At 51.0% G+C, this 22849-nt stretch overlaps 1 protein-coding gene across 3 annotated transcripts in view; it reads right to left on the bottom strand.

The window, feature by feature from the left end:
- CLIP2 (CAP-Gly domain containing linker protein 2) overlaps positions 1-22849 on the bottom strand; it is a 119619-nt gene that overhangs the window by 19638 nt on the left and 77132 nt on the right. For 2 of the 3 annotated variants that reach the window (XM_055392760.1, XM_063708144.1), the window contains exons 9-12: positions 14884-14988; positions 11113-12048; positions 7058-7115; positions 1317-1400 (exon numbers count right to left, since the gene is read on the bottom strand). In XM_055392760.1, coding sequence (XP_055248735.1) covers positions 1317-1400; positions 7058-7115; positions 11113-12048; positions 14884-14988 — 1183 coding nt within the window. The remainder of the gene's footprint in view (positions 1-1316; positions 1401-7057; positions 7116-11112; positions 12049-14883; positions 14989-22849) is intronic. The other variant, XM_055392761.1, reaches the window with a different exon arrangement.

Here is a 22849-nt window from a genome sequence, read left to right as displayed (position 1 = left end):
CATCGCTCACGGCCTCCACTGCATAATTTTAAAAGCACCATTGGTCTCAGTTGTCCCTACAAGCCAGGTGGCAAGGGGCCTGAGAGAACAGGTACAATAAACAGATCAATCCTCGCCAAGCACAGCAGCTGCTTGGGCTCCTGGTGTGGAGAGCGATATCACACATGTGTTTACACTGTCGCCTGGATTAGGAAAAGCTTCACCTTCACCTTGGCCTTGGAGGAGTCTGAGGTCCACTGACCTTTTTTGGGGCCAATTCTGCCTTGTACTGGGGGATGGACAGAAGACGGGTTGGCAACCATTTCTGAGGAGGGGGCTGTCTCATGCCCACCACCACTGGTGTTCTGGTGAACAAGAAGCAGGGCCAGGGGCCGGGCATGGTGGCTCACACCTGTAATCACAGCACTTTGGGAGGCCAAGGCAGGTGGATCACCTGAGCTCAGGAGTTGAAGACCAGCCTGGCCAACATGGCGAAACCCCACCTCTACTAAAAATATACAAAAATTAGCCGGGCGTGGTGGTGTGCGCCTGTAATCCCAGCTACTCAGGAAGCTGAGGCAGAAGAATCGCTTGAACCCGGGAAGTGGAGGTTTCAGTGAGCTGAGATTGCACCACTGCACTCCAGACTGGGTGACAGAGTGCAACCCTATCTCAAAAACAAAAACAAAGAGAGAGAGAGAGAGAGAGAGAGAAACCAGAAAGTCTTCAGGACCAGAAACAGGGAACCTGGGATAGAATTTCAGGACACAGAGAACACAGAGCTGGCTCTGGGGACAGAAGCTGGCGGGGAGGCATTATAGGATGGACCACATGTGGGCCACTCACTGCTTCCCAGGTACATGTCTGTCTGGTGCAGGTGACCTGGCCCTGGCCCTTTTTTGTTTTGTTTTGTTTTTTTGAGATGGAGTCTCGCTCTGTCACCCAGGCTGGAGTGCAGTGGTGCCATCTCGGCTCACTGGCAGCTCTGCCTCCCAGGTTCAAGCAATTCTCCTGCCTCAGCGTCCCAAGTAGGTGGGATTACAGGTGCATGCCACCATGCCCGGCTAATTTTTGTATTTTTAGTAGAGACGAGGTTTCACCATGTTGGCCAGGCTGGTCTCGAACTCCTGACCTCAGGTGATCCGCCTGCCTCGGCCTCCCAAAGTGCTGGGATTACAGGCGCGAGCCACCGCGACCAGCCAGCCCTTTTCTTCTCAAAGCAGGGTCGGGGAGGGAACCCTGAGCCAGGCCCTGACCCACTCCATGCTCAATTGGCAGCTGAATGGCACGGCCCCAGTGAAAGCCCCCCGCATCTGCCCTGCGGGAGGGAGACTTACCACTTACTTGGGCCCTGAGCATCTCGGTCTGGGAGGTCAAGGCTGTCACCTCTTTGTCCCTCTTGTTCAGCTTGTCCTGCAGGCCTAGGGGAGAGAGGAGAGACGAGAAGCATCAATGCTCCTGGACCAAAGCAGCAGTGGGAAGGGCCGTGGCCATCCCACAGGAGCTCTGTGACGGGGTCACACTTGGCCTCCAGGGTCCAAGTTCTTCCTCACTCCAGCCGTCTCGCTGGGTAACCCCTCCTGAAGAAGAGGACCTGACACTGGCCGGGCGTGGTGGCTCATGCCTGTAATCCCAGCACTTTGGGAGGCCAAGGCCGGGGTATCACCTGAGGTCAGGGGTTCAAGACAAACATGGTGAAACCGAGTCTCTACTAAAAATACAAAAATTAGCTGGGCATAGTGGCAGGTGCCTGTAATCCCAGCTATTAGGGAGGCTGAGGCAGGAGAATAGTTTGAACCCGGGAGGCAGAGGCAGCAGTAAGCCAAGATAGAGCCATTGCACTCCAGCCTGGGCGACACAGCGAGACTCGGTCTCAAAAAGATAAAAAAAAAAAAAAAAAAAAAAAGAGGCTGGGCGAGGTGGCTCATGCCTATAATCCCAGCATTTTGGGAGGCCAAGGCAGGCGGATCACCTGAGGTCGGGAGTTCGAGACCAGCCTGAACAACATGGAGAAACCCCGTCTCTACTGAAAATACAAAATTAGCTGGGCGTGGTGGTGCATGCCTGTAATTCCAGCTACTTGGGAGGTTGAGGCAGCAGAATCGCTTGAACTTGGGAGGCAGAGGTTGCGGTGAGCTGAGATCGCACCATTGCACTCCAGCCTGGGCAACAAGAGCGAAACTCTGTCTCAAAAAAAAAAAAAAAAAAAAAGAAGACCCGACACTGTGCGGTCTTAGGTAACCTGTCACAGCCTTAGTCCCCTCAAGTGAAAAACAGGGAGAACAATAACAGTGCTAACAGTGCCTAGGTCACCGGTCATGTGTATTCAAGCCTGGGTGCTCCTCACAGCCATAAAGGACAGAATAGATGCCAAGTACCCAGAAACATCTCCACCTTCTGCAAGTTAATTTATAAAGGGAATGTAATACCACTAAAAATACCAACACGATTTTAACCTTTTTTTTTTTTTTTGAGACAGGTTCTCATTCTGTTGCTCAGGCTGGAGTGGAGTGTGCAGTCATAGCTCACTGCAGCCTCGACCCCCTGGGTTCAAGTGATCCTCCTTCCTCAGCCTCCCGAGTAGCTGAGACCACAGGCATGTGCCACCACATCTGGCTAATTTTTTATTTTTTATATTTTTGGAGACAGAGTCTCGCTCTGTCACCCAGGCTGGAGTGCAGTGGCGCCATCTCGGCTCACTGCAACCTCCACCTCCCAGGTTCAAGAAATTCTCTTGCCTCAGCCTCCTGAGTAGCTGGGATTACAGGCATGCATCACCACACCCGGCTAACTTTTTTTTTTTTTTTTTTTTTTGTATTTTTAGTAGAGACAGGGTTTCACCATGTCCGCCAGGATGGACATGAACTTTTGACCTCAAGTGATCCACCCATCTCGGCCTCCCAAAGTGTTGGGATTATAGGCATGAGCCACCGCGCCTAGCCTAATTGTTTATTTTTTGAAGAGACAAGGTCTCACTATGTTTCCCAGGCTGGTGTTGAACTCCTAGGCTCAAGTGATCCTCCTGCCTCAGCCTCTTAAAGTCCTGGGATTACAGTGTGAGCCACTGCGCCCAGCCTGATTTAAAATTTTGATGGAACTAGATGTGCCGATTCTAAGTCACTTATAAAAATGAGCAAGAAACCCAAGAGTTTGGCAGTTCCTCAAAAATTTAAACATAGAATTACCATATGAGGCCAGGTGTGGTGGCTCACGCCTGTTATCCCAGCACTTCAGGAGGCCGAGGCAGGTGCATCGATTGAGGCCAGGAGTTCAAGACCAGTCTGGCCAACATTGCGAAACCCTGTCTCTACTAAAAATACAAAAATTAGCCAGGCGTGATGGCGCACACCTTTAATCCCAACTACTCAGGAGACTGAGGCAGGAGAATCGCTTGAACCTGGGAGGCGGAGGTTGCAGTGAGCCAAGATTGCGCCACTGCACTCCAGCCTGGGTGACAGAGTGAGACTCCATCCCAAAAAAAAAAAAAAAAAAAAAAAATCATATGACCTAGCATTCTACTCTTCTAGGTATATACCCCAAAGCACTGAAAACAGGTACTTAACAAGTACATGCATATCTATGTTCTTAGCAGCATCATTCACAATAGCCAAAAGGTGGAAACAACCCAAATGCCCATCAACTGAGGAATGGATCAACAAAATGAGGTATGTCCATACAATGGAATATCATTTGGCCACAAAAAAGAATGAGGTTCTTTTTTGTTTTGTTTTGTTGTCGTTGTTGTTGTTTGAGATGGAGTCTCACTCTGTCACCCAGGCAGGAGTGCAGTGGTGCGATCTTGGCTCACTGCAACCTCTGCCTCCCAGGTTCAAGTGATTCTCTCTGCCTCATCTTCCTGCGTAGCTGGGATTCCAGGCGCACACCACCACGCCCAGCTAATTTTTGTATTTTTAGTAGAGACTGGGTTTCACCATTTTGACCAGGCTGGTCTCGAACTCCTGACATGAAATGTTCCAAATAGATAAATCCACAGAGATAGAAAGTAAATTAGTGGTTGTGATGGGCTGGGGGGAGAGGAGGATGGGGAAGCACTGCTAGTGGGTATGGGTTCTCCTTTTGGGGTGATGAGAATGTTTGTTTTTTCTTTATTTCTTTTTCTTTTCTTTTGTAGAGATGGGTTTTCGCCATGTTGTCCAGGCTGGTCTTGAACTCCTGACTTCAAGCAATTCTCCTGCCTGGGCCTCCCAAAGTGCTGGAATTACAGGTGTAAGCCACCAAATCCAGCCCATGAGAATGTTTTGGAAACCAGACAGAAGTGCTGGGTGTACTACATTGTTGACTGCACTAAATGCCATTGAAGTGTTTGCTTTAAAATGGCTGATTGTATGTTATGTTAATTTTTTTCATTTGTTAATTTTATAACAAACCTGCACATGTCTATTTTATGTTAATTTCAGCTTAGTTTTTAAACAATAGCCAAGAGAATTTTGATAAAGCAGAGAAGAACAAGCCATGCCAGAAATTACAACATAGACAAAGCTTGACTAATTAAAACATTATAGAATTGGCACATGAAGAGAATAACAAGTCATTGGAATAGAACAAAAGTCCAGAAATAGAGTCAATTACGTAAGTGAATTTAAGGACAATAAGGTTAGCAATTCCAATCAATGAGGGTTGGGGGGAGAAAATGACCATTTTCAAAAATAGTGTTGGGATAAGTGGGTATTCCTTTGGGAAAAAATAAAAATGGATCCTTATCTCACACCTTATATAAGGATGAATTCTAGATGGATCAGAGATTTCAGCATAGAAAATAGGACAGAAAAGTACCAGAAAAAACCACTGGATACATTTTTTAAACTAAAAAAGAATTGTTTTTTTTTTTTTTTTGGTGACAGGGTCTCACTCTATTGCTCAGGCTGGAGTGCAGTGGCATGATCATAGCTCACTGCAGCCTCCACTTCCTGGGCTCAAGAGATCCTCCCACCTCACCTTCCCAAGTATCTGGGACTATAGCTGCATGCCACCATACCTGGCTAATTTTTGGAGGAGGGTATTTTTTGCAGAGACAGGGTCTCACTATGTTGCCCAGGCTGGTCTTGAACTCCTGGGCTCAAGCAATACTCCTAACTCAGCCTCCCAAAGTGCTGGGATTACAAGTGTGAGCCACCATACCTGGACTGATTTTTTAAATATCTGCATGGCCAACACCACCATAAGAAAAAAGTCAAAAGGCAAATGACAAAGTGGGGAAAATGTTTGCAATGCCATACATAAAGAGCTTCTAAAAATCAGCAAAAAGATCAATAACCCAATCAGAAAAAAATGGTCAAAAGACACAAATAGAAATGCAAATAGAAGCTGGGCATGGTGGCTCATGCCTGTAATCCCAGCACTTTGGGAGACCAAGGCGGGAGGATCATGAGGTCAGGAGTTTGAGACCAGCCTGGCCAACATAGTGAAACTCCATCTCTACTAAAAAAAAAAAAAAAAAAAAAATTAGCAGGGCATGGTGGCATGCACGTATAGTCCCAGCTACTCAGGAGGCTGAGGCAGGAGAATTGCTTGAACCTGGGGGGTGGAGGTTGTGGTGAGCTGAGATCGTGCCACTGCACTCCAGGCTGGGCAACAGAGTGAGACTCTGTCTTAAAAAAAAAAAAAAAAAAAAGACCAGCCTCAACATGGAGAAACCCCGTCTCTACTAAAAAAAAAAAAATACAAAAATTAGCCGGGCGTGGTGGTGCATGCCTGTAATCCCAGCTACTCGGGAGGCTGAGGCAGGAGAATTGCTTGAACCTGGGAGGCGGAGGTTGCAGTGAGCTGAGATCGCATCATTGCACTCCAGCCTGGGCAACAAGGGTGAAACTCCGTCTCAAAAAAAAAAAAAAAAAGCAAATAGAAATACCTCTTAACTTCATCCACATAAGAGAAAGGTGAGTTGAAGTTACATCAGATAACACCTTTTACCTTTCAGATTTGCAAAGATCACAAAGTCTGATCAAACGTTTTGTTGATGGAGTTTGAGGGGAAACAGGTTTTCAACCACAGCTGGTGGGAATTAAAATTGGTTGAGCCCAATGGAAGTCAAGGTAATTTTCTACAGTGGTGTTTGTAATTGACCAAGACTGGAAACAATCTACCATCTTTGTAACTGACCAAGACTGGAAACAATCTGTGATTGTTACCGGAAACCAGCTAAATACACAATGGTACCTCCACACAATGGAATATTCTGTACCCTGTAAAAGAATGTACTACTGATAAGGAACCCTCTCCAAGATACATTGTTAAATGGAATAAATGAAGGAGCTGAAAGAATGGAAGGTATGGTACCATTTGTGTCACTTGCTTGCTCGTACCTGCACAAAATATTTCTGGAAAGGGGATATAAAGAAGCTAACACTGCGCCTTCAGGGAGGGAAGAATAGAGAACAGGGAAGAGTTTGCCATATGCCCTTTGAACCATTTGAAGTTTAGACCTGTTTTTAAAGTTTAAACCAGCTGGGCACGGTGGCTCATGCCTGTAATCCCAACACTTTGGGAGGCCAAGGCAGGCGGATCACACAGTCAGGAGATCGAGACCACCTTGGTCAACATGATGAAACCCCGTCTCTACTAAAAATACAAAAATTAGCTGGGCGTGGTGGTGCATGCCTGTAATCCCAGCTACTCGGGAGGCTGAGGCAGGAAAATCGCTTGAACCAGGGAGTTGGAGGTTGCAGTGAGCTGAGATCACACCACTGCACTCCAGCCTGGCGACAGAGCAAAACTCTGTCTAAAATAAATAAATAAATAAAAATAAAGTATAAACTAAATAAATAAAAATAAAATATAAACCAAATAATAAGGTTTGATATTCCATTAAGGTTACTATTCCATTAAATCTGTTTCAAAAGAAAAAGAAAAAAAAGAGAGCAACTTGGAAGGCTGGTGCAATGCCCATCCCTCCGTAAACTGGCCTCCTCCCTTGCAGGAGTACATAGCTCACAGCACACAGGAGGTGACTCTTACCAAATGGCAGATGATGCAAACCAAAATGTGACCCAGCAGGAAGGCAGAGCCAGCCAGCCTCTTCCCAGAGCCCAGAGTCCCGCCCAGCCTGGTGGCCACTTACCCTCCACAGTTTCCTTCGTCCTGATCGTCTCCTCTGAAATGTCATTCGACTCAATCATCTGCAAAAAGAGCCCCTGTAAGGGGGATGCTCACCTCCGCCCCTTGGCCCCAGCCCCAGCCAGCCCAGCAAGCACACCTGCAGTTTGCACACCCTACTCCTACAAAGGGGGACCTCAGTGACGGACTCAGGGACTTGCTGCGGTGGCAGGGAGTGCAGACGTCCTCAGTCTGACCTCCCTGACAACAGAGGACCCCCATTCTGCACCCAGCTCTGCTGAAGGCCGCCTGTGCAGCTTATACATGAATACCTCCCACCCTTCCTTTGTTGAAAATGTTTATTATATTAAACAGATGGCTCCTTCCCTGCAACGCCTACAGAAATTCGTCCTGGGAATTTGTTTCTCTGTCTCCCAGAGACAAGACTTCTGGCCTCAGTTTCCCATCCATCAAACAAATATTGGCTGCTTTGGGTTAGTGTGTGCACAGTGTGCTTGGGGCCACCTCCTGGAGGGACTTCATTAAATGCTAGCTTCTTTGTCTCCAACATTTCTTTTTAATAATAAACCCAGAGGCCAAAGAAGAAAAGACCTATTAAAAAAAAAAATCAGCCTGGCACACATCACTATGACAAAAGTCAAAACACAACCAATAGGCTCCCTGCCACTCTTGGCAGGAGTTTCCAGTCTCCTGCCCAGGCTGGCTGTCCTCTGAGCCAGCCAGAGTCTGACACTGCAGATCAGGGAAGCACAGAGCTGAGTAGGCAGTCACCTCTATCATCCTGCCCCTCATACTTCTGTTCATACATCCCAAGTCCCATTTGAGTCTCAATTAGTTGTAATGAACTAAGCCCCTTGGATCGTAATTTATATACGATGCAGTAATGAGGCTCACACTAAATTTTTCTTTCTTTTTTTTTTTTGAGAAGGAGTCTCGCCCTGATATCCAGGCTAGAGTGCAATGGCTCAATCTCAGCTCACTGCAACCTCCACCTCCCGGGTTCAAGCGATTCTCCTGCCTCGGCCTCCCGAGCGAGTAGCTGGGATTACAGGTGCCCACCACCACGCCCAGCTAATTTTGGGGTTTTTTATTATTATTTTTTGAGATGGAGTCTCACTCCATCGCCCAGGCTGGAGTGCAGTGGCGTGATCTCGGCTCACTGCAACCTCTGCCTCCAGGACTCTGAAGCAATTCTCCTGCCTCAGCCTCCCGAGTAGCTGGGACTACAGGCGCCCGCCACCATGCCTGGCTAATTTTTTGTATTTTTAGTAGAGACGGGGTTTCACCATGTTGGCCAGGCTGGTCTCAAACTCCTGACCTCAGGTGACCCACCTGCCTTGGCCTCCCAAAGTGCTGGGATTACAGGTGTGAGCCACAGCACCTGGCCACTAAAATAATTTTTAAAATTCCCATATTTACTACCTGAGACCAAAAGTCCAGTTGTCCTTAGGCCTAAACCTCTGAACATGGGGACATATGCGTTTAGACTAAGCCCCAGTGTATACAGAAAATCAAGAGATGGGCTTTTTTTTTTTTTTTCCAGACGGAGTCTCCCTCTGTTGCCCAGGCCGGAGTGCAGTGGCACGATCTTGGCTCACTGGAACCTCCACCTCCCGGGTTCAAGCAATCCTTGTGCCTCAGCCTCCCGAGTAGCTGGGATTACAGGTGTGAGCCACCACACCCGGCCAAGAGATGGGCTTTCTGGGGCCACTACTACTTCTTGGTCCAAGGGCACCTGTGAATGAGGGGCAGGGACTGGGGGAGGCGTCCTCAGGCCTCTGTCCCCCATGCTCTGTGGAACCACAGTAACCTCAAACCTCCCCGCTCAGGGAATTCAGTTCCTGAGTTGCAGGCTGTTTTCTGCCTGCCCTGAACAGCTAATCAGGCCATGTGCAAGTAAGCTAATTTGGGTTTCTTCCTTTTCTTTCAGCCCAGGATCCTGGAAGAGCACTGCTAAAAAAAAAAAATCCCTTCCTGGGAGAAGGGGCAGGAAGGCCATTGCAAGGGACCTCAAGGCATGATGCAGAAAGATTTCCTTTTAGACAAAAAAAGCACCCTGGATTCATTAGTCCTGAGAACTTATTGCCCACATGCTAAATTCTGCGGTTTTTTTGGTTTGTTTATTTTCTTGAGTCACAGCCTCACTCTGTCACTCAGGCTGGAGTGCAGTGGTGCAATCATAGCTCACTGCAGCCTCAAACACCTGGGCTCAAGTGATCCTCTTGCCTCAGCCTCCAGTGTAGCTGGGGACTACAGGTACACTACCACTGTACTCGGCTAATTTTTTATTTTTGTAGAGATGGGGTCTATGTTGTCCAGGCTGGTCTCAAACTCCTGGCCTGAAGCAATCCTCCTGCCTCAGCCTCTCGAAATGCTGGAATTATAGGTGTGAGCCACCACACCCACCCCTAAATTCTGGTTTGAATATACATGAGGGTGGTCAGGTGCAGTACCTACTCCCTGTAATCCCAGCACTTTGGGAGGCAAAGGTGGGCAGACACCTTGAGCCCAGGAGTTTGAGACCAGCCTGGGCAACATGAAGAAACACCATCTCTACAAAAACTATAAAAATTAGCCAGGTGTGGTGGAGTACACCTGTGGTCCTGGCGACTTGGAAGGCTGAAGTGGGAGGCTCGCTCAAGCCTGGGAGGTTGAGACTGTAGTGAGCCATGATCATGCCACTGCACTCCAGCCTGGGAGACAGAACAAGACCCTGTCTCAAAAACAAAACCAAAAGAAGGTCAAGGATGGTGCCTCACGCCTGTAAGCCCAGCACTTCGGGAGGCCGAGGCGGGCAGATCACCTGAAGTCAGGAGTTTCAGACCAGCCTGGACTACCTGGCGAAACCCCGCCTCTACTAAAAATATAAAAATTAGCTGGGCGTGGTGGTGCATGCCTGTAATTGCAGCTACTTGGGAGGCTGAAACAGGAGAATTGCTTGAACCTGGGAGGCGGAGGTTGCAGTGAGCCGAGATCCCACCACTGCACTCCAGCCTGGGCAACAAGAGCAAAACTCCATCTCAAAAAAAAAAAAAAAAAAAAAAAAAAAAAAAAGTATGTGGGGGAACTGAAAACTCAAGAATCTCTGAGTACAATTTGTATACAGGCAAGAGTCCGTTGCTAGACATCCCTCCTATGAATTAATTCCTGTTGTCTTGGGCACTCTCTGTCAGCCCCACAGGGAATGGGGTTGAACATCTCTGCCACTGAGAGGCTGTGGACCTGGGAAAGTCTTGGTTTGCTCACCTGTGAAATGGAGCCAGTATCAATCTAAGGATGTTAAGGTGAAATGGAGTCACATAGGGCCTGACATAAGACGTGGTACCCAGAGCCACTCAAAAGGCCCTTCCTGGCCCTGGTGGAGTGGGCACAGCCCACCTGGGTGTTGACCTCCTCAGAGGGGCTGGGAGGATGGGTTCAGCTGAAGGAAGAAGGGGTAGATGCTTAAGGAATTTCTAGATTTGGAGCAAAATTGACATTGGTGACAGCGACCTCTTTAGGGCCACCCCCTCTAGCCTTCCAGACCCCACTCCGGGAACTCCCACATTCTGGGGAAGTACTTATTGGCACCGTTGCTAAAGTCTCATTAGGACTGGCAGAAAGGGGGCTGCCGCTGATTCCCCAGGTGAGCTTCTGAGTTGGAGATGGGTGCCCCCAGGGGGATAGGCAGAGCTTGCCTTCAGGTCTGTACCAGCCCCAGGGCGCAGGGTCTGAGGTCCCTGGTCCTAGGAGCCCTGCACCCTAAGACATGTATGGGTAAATCAAAGCCCGTCCTCTGCACGGAGGTCCCATCTCTCCAGGCCTGCTCTGTGCTGGAGGATGCAGCCAGGTCAGCTCCGACCAGCTTCGGTTCTCCCTGGTCACCAGGGCGCACTGCCCCTCTAACAGAGGGCCAAGGAGCTCCTCCTCCTCTAAGCCAGGTGACCCCTTCCTTGATTGCCCCAGGCATGCTCTCGGGGACAAGGGAAATGCTTCCTGGGCTGCAGAACAGAGGTCAGCAAAAGGCCAAGCCCTCCCCAGCCCGACCCTCCCGCCCCAGCAGGAGGGGCAGGCGCCTACGTGGGTGTGCTGGGAGGAGCACAGGGCCTCGACCGCCTGGAGTCTGTTCTCAGCCACCAGGAGCTTCTCTCGCAAACTCTCGACCTCCTGTTTGCCCTGGGCTTCTGCCCGCTGCAGCCGCTCATAGTCCAACATCTTCTTCTCGGCCAGCGAGATCTGCTCCTTGAGGAACTCGATAGCCTGCGCCTGGCCCCGGTACTCCACGTCCAGTTTTTCCAGCTCGTGCACACGCAGCTCGGCATCCCGGCGCTGGTCCTGGGCCTCCTGCAGCTCCAGCCGGTGCTGGCTGGCTTGCACCTCCAGCTGGGCCCGCCAGTGCCGCTGCAGCCCAGCCAGCTCCTCCTGAGCCTCCTGCAGCTTCTCCCGCAGGGCCTCCTTCTCCTTCACGTGCATGGCGGTCTCCAGGTCATGCTTGGCCTGCAAGTTACCCAGCTCCAGCTGGTGCTCCATCTTGATGCCCTCCATCACTGCCTTCAGCTCGCCGATCTCCTTCTGCTGGGCGCCTGGGCCCGAGTTCAGGGTGGCTCTGAGGTCCTCCAGGGACTTCTGGTGGTCCGAGGCCAGCGAGTCCAGCTTGGATTTCCAGTTGTCCATTAGCCCCATGTTCTCGCTGGTGGCCTGCTGAACCTTGTCCTTCAGGCCCGCCACCTCCTGTGCGTACTTCTCGTTGGCCGCGCGGAGCTTGTCCACCTCCGCCTGGTAGGCCTTCAGGGCCTTCTCGTATTTATCCCGCAGCACCCCGCTCTCCCTCTGGTGTTCCTTGCTGGCCGAGAGCAGCCGCTCCCGTAGCCGCAGGATCTCGGCGGCGTCTGGGTGGTCCGGGGGCGGGGGGCCCGAGTGCAACAGGCACCGCTGGAGCTCCTCGATTTCACCTCGGCGCAGGGTGAGCTCCTCCTCCAGCTGCAGCACGCGCGACTTCTCGGCCACTGTGGTCAGCTGCGGAGAGAGGGGGAGACAGGGATCAGCGGGCTGGCTGGCTGGCTGGAAGGTAAGGAGGGCACAATGGTGGGGGCCGGGTAGGGGGCGTCCACTCGAGGGCACCAGCCCCAGCAGGTGGAGGTCATGGGAAGGGAAAGGCGCTCACTCCCTCCTGAGTGCCGGCTGGACGTAGAGGCCTGGCCCATCACAGCATCCAGAAAGACTTCCCTGGCTGTACCCCAAAGATTCAGAGCCAACTGTCGCCACTCCTCTACCTAGGTGGCTTGGACAAATTGGTGGTTAAAAGAAACCACCTATTTGAGGTTACAGCTTTTTTTTTTGAGTCTCGCTCTGTCACGCAGGCTGGAATGCAGTGGCGTGATCTCACCTCACTGCAACCTCTACTTCCCAGGTTCAAGCGATTCTCCTGCCTCAGCCTCCCAAGTAGCTGGGACTACAGGCATGCACCACCATGCGCCTGGGGAATTTTTGTGTTTTTTTAGTAAAGATGGGGTGTCACTCTTTTGCCTAGGCTGGTCTCGAACTCCTAGCCTCAAGTGATCCACCCACCCTGGCATTCCAAAGTGTTGGGATTATAGGCATGAGCCACCGCCCAGCCTTTTTTTTTTTTTTTTTTTTTTAAAGAGACAGGGGTCTAGCTATGTTGCCCAGGCTGGAGTGCAGCCGTGCAATAATAGCTCACTGTACCCTCAAATTCCTGGGCTCAAGCAATCTTCCTGCCTCAGTCTCAAAAGCAGCTGGGACTCTATGGGCATGAGCCACCATGCCCAACTGAGTTAAAGTTCTTTGTATTTTTATTAAGAAATTTTTTTTTGTTAACATTCTTTTTAAAGAACAGAGGCCACAGTGAATTTTGCATTATCCTGCCTTAGGAAGGATATCCAGCCCAAGGGGCTGGCTGGAGGCAGTGGCCAAGAAGGGTCCAGTTTAATGCTTAAAGCAGAAGAGGGTGCTCCCAGACCCATCTTTCAACAAAAAACTCTTAGAGGCTCCATTCTCCAAAAAACCACCTTGATCACGTTGATGGTCATAGATATGAAAATGATATATTTTCAAGCTTTAAATCTATTACAAGCTTTAAACATTTTGTTTCTGAAGGTATCCTTTAGTTCAATAAACTTATTGTTTTGTTTTTTGGTTTTTGTTTTTTCCGAGATGGAGTCTCACTCTCCTGCCCAGGCTGGAGTGTAGTGGCACCATCTCGGTTCACTGCAACCTCCACCTCCCCGGTTCAAATGATTCTCCTGTCTCAGCCTCCCAAGTAGCTGGGACTACAGGTGTGCACCACCCCGCTCAGTTAATTTTTGTATTTTTAACAGAGACAGGGTTTCACCATGTTGGCCAGTCTGGTCTTGAACTCCTGACCTCAGATGACCTCAGATGATTCACCAACCTTGGCCTCCCAAAGTGCTGGGATTACAGGTGTGAGCCACCACACCCAGCCCTGTTCTTGTGTTTTCATCAGGTTGAACCCTAGATCAAGATGCATTTGGAGGGCTCCGGCCCGTCCGCGGTGACTGGGTCAGTTTGTGCGTTCAGTCTTCATGCACATGAGTGTGTACTGTACAAGCACATGGTCACTGAGCAATGGCCAGTGTGTGCAAATGGACCCTGTGTGTCTCCAGACACCTGCACACATGCACACAGCCACTTGTGCACGGAGGCCAACATGCAGAAACTGACCACTGCTCCTTCCACATCTACATACTGTTTATGGGGTGCTTTTCCAGTCATCACTTGCTGCCTGTTTTTGCTTGCTCTCAGAGGGACTGCTGGGGGGCCGGCTGGCTGTTCGCATGTGAGTGCCTGCACAGAGTGCTGGGTCCCAGGCGTGCATGGTAAGCCTGGAGGGGACTGCTGGGCCTGGAGCAGGGACTCAGAACCATGCCCTAGGAGTCTGGAAGCCTCACCCACAAGCAGAGCTGTTCCATGGCTCCAGGACCCATCATAGCACCATTCCCTGGGGACACCTCCACTCCCTCAAAAGCCCCACCCCTTCCTCAGCCCCAGGTCCTTCAGCCCAGCCCCCTCCTGCACCCATGTTTCAGGCTCTCTGGGCCAGAGAAACCGGGAAGAGATCTGCAGTTTCTGACCTCCTCCCTCTCCCCAGCCTCCTCAGCTGGGGAGACAGGAGACATGGATCAGTGGTTTCTAGGTCTGCCTACATAGAGACAGGACATTCCCAGGAACTCCAACACTTTGTCATGGCAATGCATCGGGGAGACTGGGGGGTCTCACAGGACGTTATCAGCTGCTGGGGCCATAAGCTGGGGAGCCAAGTCCCAAAAAACAAAGACCACCCCCACCCCCAACTCCACCCCAATAAGCAACACTGAGCCAGGGAACATAAGCACATTTCTTTTTGTTTTGTTTTTGAGGCGGAGTCTTGCTCTGTCACCCAGGCTGGAGTGCAGTGGCACGATCTCAGCTCACTGCAACCTCCACCTCCCGGGTTCAAGCGATTCTCCTGCCTCAGCCTCCCAAGTAGCTGGGATCACAGGCATGAGCCACCACGCCCAGCTAATTTTTATATTTTTAGTAGAGATGGGGTTTCACCATGTTGGCCAGGCTGGTCTCGAACTCCTGACCTCAGGCGATCCACCCTCCTTAGCCTCCCAAAGTGCTGGGATTACAGGCGTGAGCCACCGCGCCCGGCCACATAAGCACATTTCTAAATCTTGACTTCCCTCCTCCAAGGGGATGCAAAAATAAAAAATAAAAAAAAAAGATGAGAGCAGCTAAAGAAAGAGTCAATAATGAAACAGAGAAGCCAGAGGGGGCATCAAAGGGCAAGGTGGCTGGCGGGCCAGGCGGGTGCGGTGGCGCGGTTACCCTGTTGTCCGCTAATTCTCGGAGCAGCCGCTCGGCCTGCGCCTTCTCCAGTAGCAGGCTCTGTTCCAGCTCCCCAATGCGCGCGTGCTCCAGCTGCGTCTGGGTCTGGTCCACCCAGGGTGGACACGGTGGGGGGGTGGGGACGGGGACGCAGGGAGGGGGGCACAGGGAAGAAGAAGCCGGAGAGAGAAAGAGAGAGAGAGAGAGAGGAGGCGTCATCTTCCGTGAACAAGGCGAGGAGAGTAGATTCATGAGCCAGAATTGCTCAGCGAAAGAGAGGAAGTCTGGGGAGGCGAGGGGTGTGGGGCCTCATGCCCACCCCTTGCTGTGTCCTGGCTGGGTCAGTGTAGGGCGGTGGGGGGTGGGGGCCTGCAGCCATCCTCCCTCGCTGGCCCCTGCTTGGGGTAGCAATGGGCACCTCGCTTCTTTTCTGTCCCCCCCCAACCCCCAACCAGCAGCCCTTGACCTTGAAGGTCCTCATCAAGGATCTGCTCCTGGGGAGGGGCCCATCCTGTTCCCGTTCCCCTGCAGGCTGTCACTGGTTGTAGGCAAAGCATCCTCCACATAGGAGACCCACAGGATGAGGAATAAATAAAGGACCCCGGGACTCCCGCTCGACTCCCCCCCCACCCCGCCCCAGGCCTGTGCTAAAAGTGCAAGAACCCATAACACGAAAGATGTTTCCAAAATATACCCGACCCCTCGCGATCCTCTTGGCCCCAGCCTTCTTGGTGGAGGCCGGGCTGTGCCTCCCACTGCCGGGCCCCATTGGTGCCCACCCCCCACCGGACCCCACAGAGGACGCCTGGTCTCCACAAATCACAAGGGCACTTTTGTCCCAGCTCGACAATATCCGCTTCATCTGCTGACAAAGGCCAGCATTCTCAGGGTGTCAAGACTGGCTTTTGCATTTCACAGAACAGACCTTGGAAGGGAAGCTGGGAGGGTGAGGACATTGGGAGCCGTTTGGAGACCCAAGTTCATCTTAGGGAGAGGCCAGAGGGTCCTCTTTATACTCCAGGAGAGAAGGGGTTAAAGCAGCTGCAGGGCAGTTCTGAAGGGGCGGGGCTTAGCAAAACAGCCTCTAGGTGTGAAACTTGTCTATTGGTGAAGGTGTAAACGGACATCACCTGATTAGAAATACTCCTGCAATTCATTAAGAGACATTGAGATGATTATGTCCTTTGGCCTATTTTATTTCTTGAATTTTCCTTAAGGAACAACAAAAAAAGGTTCTCTCTCTCCTCTCCTCTCTCCTTCCCCTCCCTCTCCCTCTCTCCCCTCTCCTTCCCACTTTCTCTCTTCTTACTCCCCGTCTCTCTCCCTCCTTTCTTTTTCCCTCTCTCCCTCCCTCTCTCCATTCCCCTCCCTGTCTCCCTCCCTCCCTCCTTCTCTCCTTCTCTTTTCCCCTCTCTCCCCTCTTTGTCTCCCTCCCTCTTTCTCTCCTCTCCCTCCCTCCCCCGCCTCTCCCGCCTCCCTCCTGGCAGTGTGTTCCAGTGCCAACAAGAAGTCAGCCTGTCTCTTCCAGAAAATCACAAGCTCCATCCCAGCCACCCCTATCCCCGTCGGTGGGCACAACAGCCCTGTCTGGAACCCGCATAGATGGTGCATGATCCTACACACTGAACTGGTAGCCCGCACAGGCAAGAAAAAGCCTCCAGCTTCCCAATTTCAAGGGCAACTTCATTCGGTCCCACTCCAAAGGACTCCTCCCCTCAACCTTTTTTTTTTTTTTTTTTGAGACATAGTTTCCCTCTTTCACCCAGGCTGGAGCGCAGTGGCGCGATCTCGGCTCACTGCAACCTCCACCTCCCAGGTTCAAGCGATTCTCCAGCCTCAGCCTCCCGAGTAACTGGGATGACAGGTGCCTACCATCATGCCCAGCTAACTTTTGTATTTTTGAGTAGAGACGGGGTTTCACCATGTTTGCTGGTCTCGAACCTCTGACCTCAGGTGATCTGCCCACCTCAGCCTCCCAAAGTGCTGGGATTACATGTGTGAGCCACCACGCCTGGCCCCTCAACGGGTTTATATTCTGGGGGGCGGGGAGGCAGATGCAAACCATAAAAGAATAGTGAAGATCATTCCAGACTGTGATTTGCACTATGAACACAGCACTGGGGAGAGACTAACTGGGATGAAGGTGAAATAGAGAAAACATGTAATTTACAGTGAGTTCTGAAGGATAAGAAGGACTCCTTGTACAAGGCAGGCACAAGAGGAAGAGGCGCAAGTGTTTCAGGCAGGGGAACTAGCGTGTACAAAAGCTCAGAGGCAGGACACAGCTTGTGGTGTTCCAGAAACAGAAAAGCCTGGTGTATGATAACTTAGGGGCAGGGGTGTGAGACAGGGCTGGGACAAGGCAGGGGGGTGGGGGTGGGGGTGGGGGTGGGGGTGGGGGTTGGGCCCTGGGGGTCTTTTCTGGCCCACTCTACAGAGCCTAGATGATATCTAGTGTCTCAGTGCTAGATGTGTGAGCAGGAAAGGGGCAGGATCTGATTTACATTTTTATTTTTAAATTAGTTTTTTTTTTTTTGAGACGGAGTCTCGCTCTGTTGCCCAGGCTGGAGTGCAGTGGCACGATCTTGGCTCACTGCAACCTCTGCCTCCTTGGTTCACACCATTCTCCTGCCTCAGCCTCCCGGGTAGCTGGGACTGCAGGCGCCCGCCACCACGCCCGGCTAATTTTTTGTATTTTTAGTAGAGACAGGGTTTCACCATGGTAGCCAGGATGGTTTCCATCCCCTGACCTCGTGATCCGCCCACCTCGGCCTCCCAAAGTGCTGGGATTACAGGCATGAGCCACCGCGCCTGGATTTTTTTTTTTTTTTTTTTTTGAGGCAGAGTCTCGCTCTGTTACTCAGGCTGGAGTGCAGTGGAGGGAGCCTGGCTCAGCAACCTCTGCCTCCTGAGTTCAAGCGATTCTCCTGCCTCAGCCTTCCGAGTAGCTGGAATTACAGGCAAGCGCCACTATGCCCAGCTAATTTTTGTATTTTTAGTAGAGATGGGGTTTCGCCATGTTAGCCAGGCTGGTTTGGAGCTCCTGACCTCGAATGATCTGCTGGCCTTGGCTTCCCAAAGTGCTGGGATTACAGGTGTGAGCCACCGCACCCAGCCATATTTTAAAAATTTTTATTTATTTATTTTTAGAGATGGGGTCTTGCTGTCACCCAGGCTGGAGTGCAGTGGCGCCATCATAGCTCACTGTAGCCTCAACCTCCTGGACTCAAAGGATCCTCCTGCCTCAGCCCCCCAAGTAGCTGGGACTACAGGCGTGCTACCATGCCTGGTGAATTTTTTATTTTATTTATTTTGTTTCTTTGTTTCTACTTTATTTTTGAGAGAGTCTCACTCTGTTGCCCAGGCTGGAGTGCAGTGGTGTGATCTTGTTTCACTGCAACCTCCACCTCCCTGGTTCAAGCGATTCTCCTGCCTCAGCCTCCTGAGTAGCTGGGATTACTGGTACCCACCACCATGCCCAGCTAATTTTTGTATTTTTAGTAGAGACAGTGTTTTTCACCATGTTGGCCAGGCTGGTCTGAATCTCCTGACCTCAAGTGATCCACCTGCCTTGGCCTCCCAAAGTGCTGGGATTATAGGCATGAGCCACCACATCCAGCCAGAATACTTTAATTTTTGTAGAGATGGGGTCTCACTATGCTGCCCAGACTGGTCTCTAACTCCTGGCCTCAAGTGACCCTCCCACCTCTCCCTCCCAAGTATTGGGATTGCAGGTGTGAGCCACTGCACCCGGCCTGATTTACATTTTAAAAATATTTGGCCATATGACGTCTGGGATGTGGGAGGGGGCCCTGGGTCGGGGCATGGCTGAAATAAGACTGGCGATGAGTTGATAACTGTTGAAGCTGAGTGATGGGTAAATGAAAGTTCATTATACTGTCTTCTCTATTTTTGTATAGGCTTAAAAATTTCCAACATTAAAAATGAAAATGATATTTTAAAAAAAGACTAGATTCAGTGTGGAGAATGGACTTTGGAGGAACAGAAGATGAAGGAGAGGGCTATCCATGGCATGGTGCTAGGGCCTGGTCCAGGGAAGCAGCTGTGGGGATGTGCGTTATTTTGGAGGTAAAGTCAAAAGGACTTTTTTTGTTTTTTATTTTTTATTTATTTTATTTTTATTTATTTATTTATTTATTTATTTATTTATTTATTTATTTTGAGACGGAGTCTCGCACTGTCGCCTAGGCTGGAGTGCAATGACGCGATCTCGGCTCACTGCAACCTCCACCTCCCAGGTTCAAGCAATTCTCCTACCTCAGCCTCCTGGATAGCTGGGATTACAGGCGCCCACCACCAGGCCCGGCTAAGTTTTTGTATTTTTAGTAGAGACGGGGTTTCACTATGTTGGTCAGGCTGGTCTCAAAGTCCTGACCTCATGATCCGCCCACCGCGGCCTCCCAAAGTGCTGGGATTACAGGCGTGAGCCACCGCGCCCGGCCTTTATTTTTTATTTTTTGAGACAAGGTCTTGCTCTTGCTTTGTTGCCCAGGCTGGAGTACAGTGGTGTGATTACAGCTCACTGCAGCCTCAACTGCCCGGACTCAAGCGATCCTCCCACCTCAACCTCCCGCGTAGCTGGGACCATAGGCATGCATTACCATACCTGGATAATTTTTCCATTTTGGGTAGAGACAAGGTCTCCCTACGTTGCCCAGGCTGGTCTCGAACTCCTGGGCTTAATCAATCCTCCTGCCTTGGCTTCCCAAAGTGCTTGGATTACAAGCATGTGCCACCATGCCTGCATTTTTAAAAAATATTTTTGTAGAAACACGGTCTTGCTATGTTGCCCAGGCTGGTCTCAAACTCCTGGGCTCAAGCAATCTTCCTGTCTCAGGCTCCCAAAGCACTGGGATTACAGGTGTGAGCCACCATGCCCAGCCAACTGTGTGGATTTGGGGGCCAATACCTGAGATGGGAACCGTAAGGGGGGTGGTGTTAGGGGAGGCCTGGATAGATGTGGTTAGGACATGTTCAATTTGGGCTGTGGTCCTGGGTTGAATAGTGACTTCTTAAATTTCATGCCCACTCAGAACCTCAGAATGTGACCTTAGCCAGGCATGGTGGCTCCCACCTATAATCCCAGAACTTTGAGAGGCTAGGGTGGGAGGATCGCTTGAGCTCAGAAGTTTGAGACCAGCCTGGGCAATATAGTGAGAACCCATCTGTATAAAAATTAAACAAAATAGGCCAGGCACGGTGGCTCACGCCTGTTATCCCAGCAGTCTGGGAGTCTGAGGCGGGCGAATCATGAGGTCAGGAGATTGAGACCATCCTGGCTAACACGGTGAAACCTCGTCTCTACTAAAAATACAAAAAATTAGCCGGGCATGGTAGTGGATGCCTGTAGTCCCAGCAACTTGGGAGGCTGAGGCAGGAGAATGGCGTGAACCCGGGAAGGGGAGCTTGCAGTGAGCAGAGATCGCGCCACTGCACTCCAGCCTGGGTGACAGAGCGAGACTCCATCTCAAAAAAAAAAAAAAAAAAAAAAAATTTTAAACAAAATAAAGAACAAATGTGACCTTCTTTGTAATAGGGTCTTGCACATGTAGTTAGTTAAAATGAGGTCATACTGGATTAGGATTGGATTAGAGTGGGCCCTAAATCCAGTGACTGCTGTCTTCATAAGATGTTCAAGTGAAGTGCCACACAGGCAAGGCAGCAAAGTGACAGGAGGCAGGGACTGGCCTGATGCAGTTATACAGGCCAAGGAGCATCAGGGGCTGCCGGCACTCCTCCTGGAAGCTAGATTGGAATAGATTCTCCAACACCTTGATTTCAGGCTTTTTTTTTGAGAAGGAGTCTCACTCTGCTGCCCAGGCTGAAGTGCAGTGGCGCAATCGCGGCTCACTGTAACCGCCGCCTCCCAAGTTCAAGTGATTCTCCTGCCTCAGCCTCCGGAGTAGCTGGGATTAGAGGCGCCCGTCACCATGCCCAGCTAATTTTGTATTTTCAGTAGAGACGGTGTTTCACCACGTTGGCCAGGCTGATCTCAAACTCCTGACCTCAAGTGATCCGCCGCTTTGGCCTCCCAAAGTGTTGGGATTACAGGCGTGAGCCACCATGCCCAGCCTTTATTATAGACTTCTGGCTTCCAGAACTGCGAAAGCATATGTTTGTCCTGTTTTAAGCCACACATTTGTGGCTGTGCATTATTGCAGCCCCAGGAAATTGATATAGGTGCTTGCTTCTTCCTCAATTGGGTGGAGATGTCAAATGGGCATGGTACAGGGAGCTTGGGGAAGACTGTGAGACTTACAGGGGCTCATCCAGGGCACGGAGGCCACCGACTGGAAGCTCTCAGGGTGAGTGTGGACAAGGGGTAAACGGGCCTGGGACTGAGCCCTTGGATGGGCCAATGTTCAGAGATTAGGAAGGAGGAGACGCCAGCAGAGGAGGCTGGGGAGTTGGAATGGGGGCATCTCATTGTGTAGCTGAGGCAGTGTGGACAGGAGGGAAGACCATGAGCCTGATAACCTTCTGGGGGTTTTGCAATAAAGACAGGCAGAGAGGTGGGGTGATAAAGCTGGAGGGGGCCAGGAGGTCAAGGAGGGGCTCTGGCTTTTATTTCTGACTTTTAAGATGGGTGGGGGCCAGATGTGATGGCTCATGCATGTAATCCCAGCCCTTTGGGAGGCTGAGGCAGGATTGCTTGAACCTAGGAGTTTGAGACCCACTTGGGCAACATAGCGAGACCCTGCCTGGGCAACATAGTGAGACCCAGCCTCTACAAAAAAAAATACAAAAATTAGCTGGGTGTGGTGGCACACGCCTGTAGTCCTAGCTACTTGGGAGGCTGAGGCAAAGCCTCACTTGAGCCCAGGAAGTGGAGGCTTCAGTGAGCCCAGATCGTGCCACTGTACTCCAGCCTGGGCAACAGAGTGAGATCCTGTCTCCAAAAAAGAAAAAAAAAGGGTGGGGATGAGGGGATGAGTGGGACTTTGGTCATTTTGCCTTCTGGTTGCCATGAATATGATCACAATTCAGTTTGCTACAATAAAACGTTGCATGGGGATTCTGCAGCCCTTTGGACTGAATTAGCTGTCACTGCCTGTCCCGCCCCCTGCCTCTCTCAGCCAGGGCCGGCTGGTTCCGGGGTGGACCCCTATCCAGAGCCAGCCAGCCCATTGGCTATCCCTGGGACCAATTAGAGCCTCTCTCAATGACAGCTGGTAGGTAGTGGGCGGGGCTGGGAGAAGAGCAGAGCCGAGAAACACAGTGGGAAACAGACAGGAGGAGCCTGACCTCAGACACAGGTCGGAAGGAGACCCTGAGTAAGGGGCACATAGATGGGCTTAGCTCCCGATGCTGTTTCTGGCTCCAGTCCCCTGAAATGCCTGCCCTTGGAGGCTGTGACCTTTCCTACAGCCCTTCAGTAAGCCCCCATGGTGACTGCAGCTGGCACAGGGGGGTCTCCTCTGTTCCTGGCAAATACAGGTGCTTTTCCCAGAAGTCCATCCAACCCCTGCAGGAGAGCAGCTGCCAATGGAAAAGTCAGCCAGGAGCAACCACATGGCCTGCCCCTTGGCCAAGAGGGAAACTTAATTAGAACATGCTGAGCTGGGCTGAGGCTCTGACGCCGGGTTGTGCCCCAACGTCCATTCTTTTTTTTGAGACAGTCTCACACACACATACACACACACACACACACAACAGGCACAATCATAGCTCACTGCAGCCTCCATCTCCCAGACTCAAGCGATCCTCTAGCCTCAGCCTCCCTGAGTAGCTGGGACCACAGGTGCACATGACCATGCTTGGCTAACTTTTTAAATTTTTTGTAGAGATGGGATCTTGCTACGTTGCCCAGGCTGGTCTTGAACTTCTGGGCTCAAGTGATCCTCTGCCTTGGCTTCCTGAAGTGCTGGGATTATAGGTGTGAGCCACCATACCCAGCTCCCTTGGTCTCTGAGCCTCAGTTTTCCTACCTATAAATTCTGTGACT

The sequence above is a fragment of the Gorilla gorilla genome, chromosome 6, assembly GCF_029281585.2.
Source record: "Gorilla gorilla gorilla isolate KB3781 chromosome 6, NHGRI_mGorGor1-v2.1_pri, whole genome shotgun sequence".
In the NCBI taxonomy this organism is placed as follows: domain Eukaryota; kingdom Metazoa; phylum Chordata; class Mammalia; order Primates; family Hominidae; genus Gorilla; species Gorilla gorilla.
The sequence above is the reverse complement of the archived record's forward strand: the minus strand, read 5'-3'. Positions and strand labels throughout refer to the sequence as shown.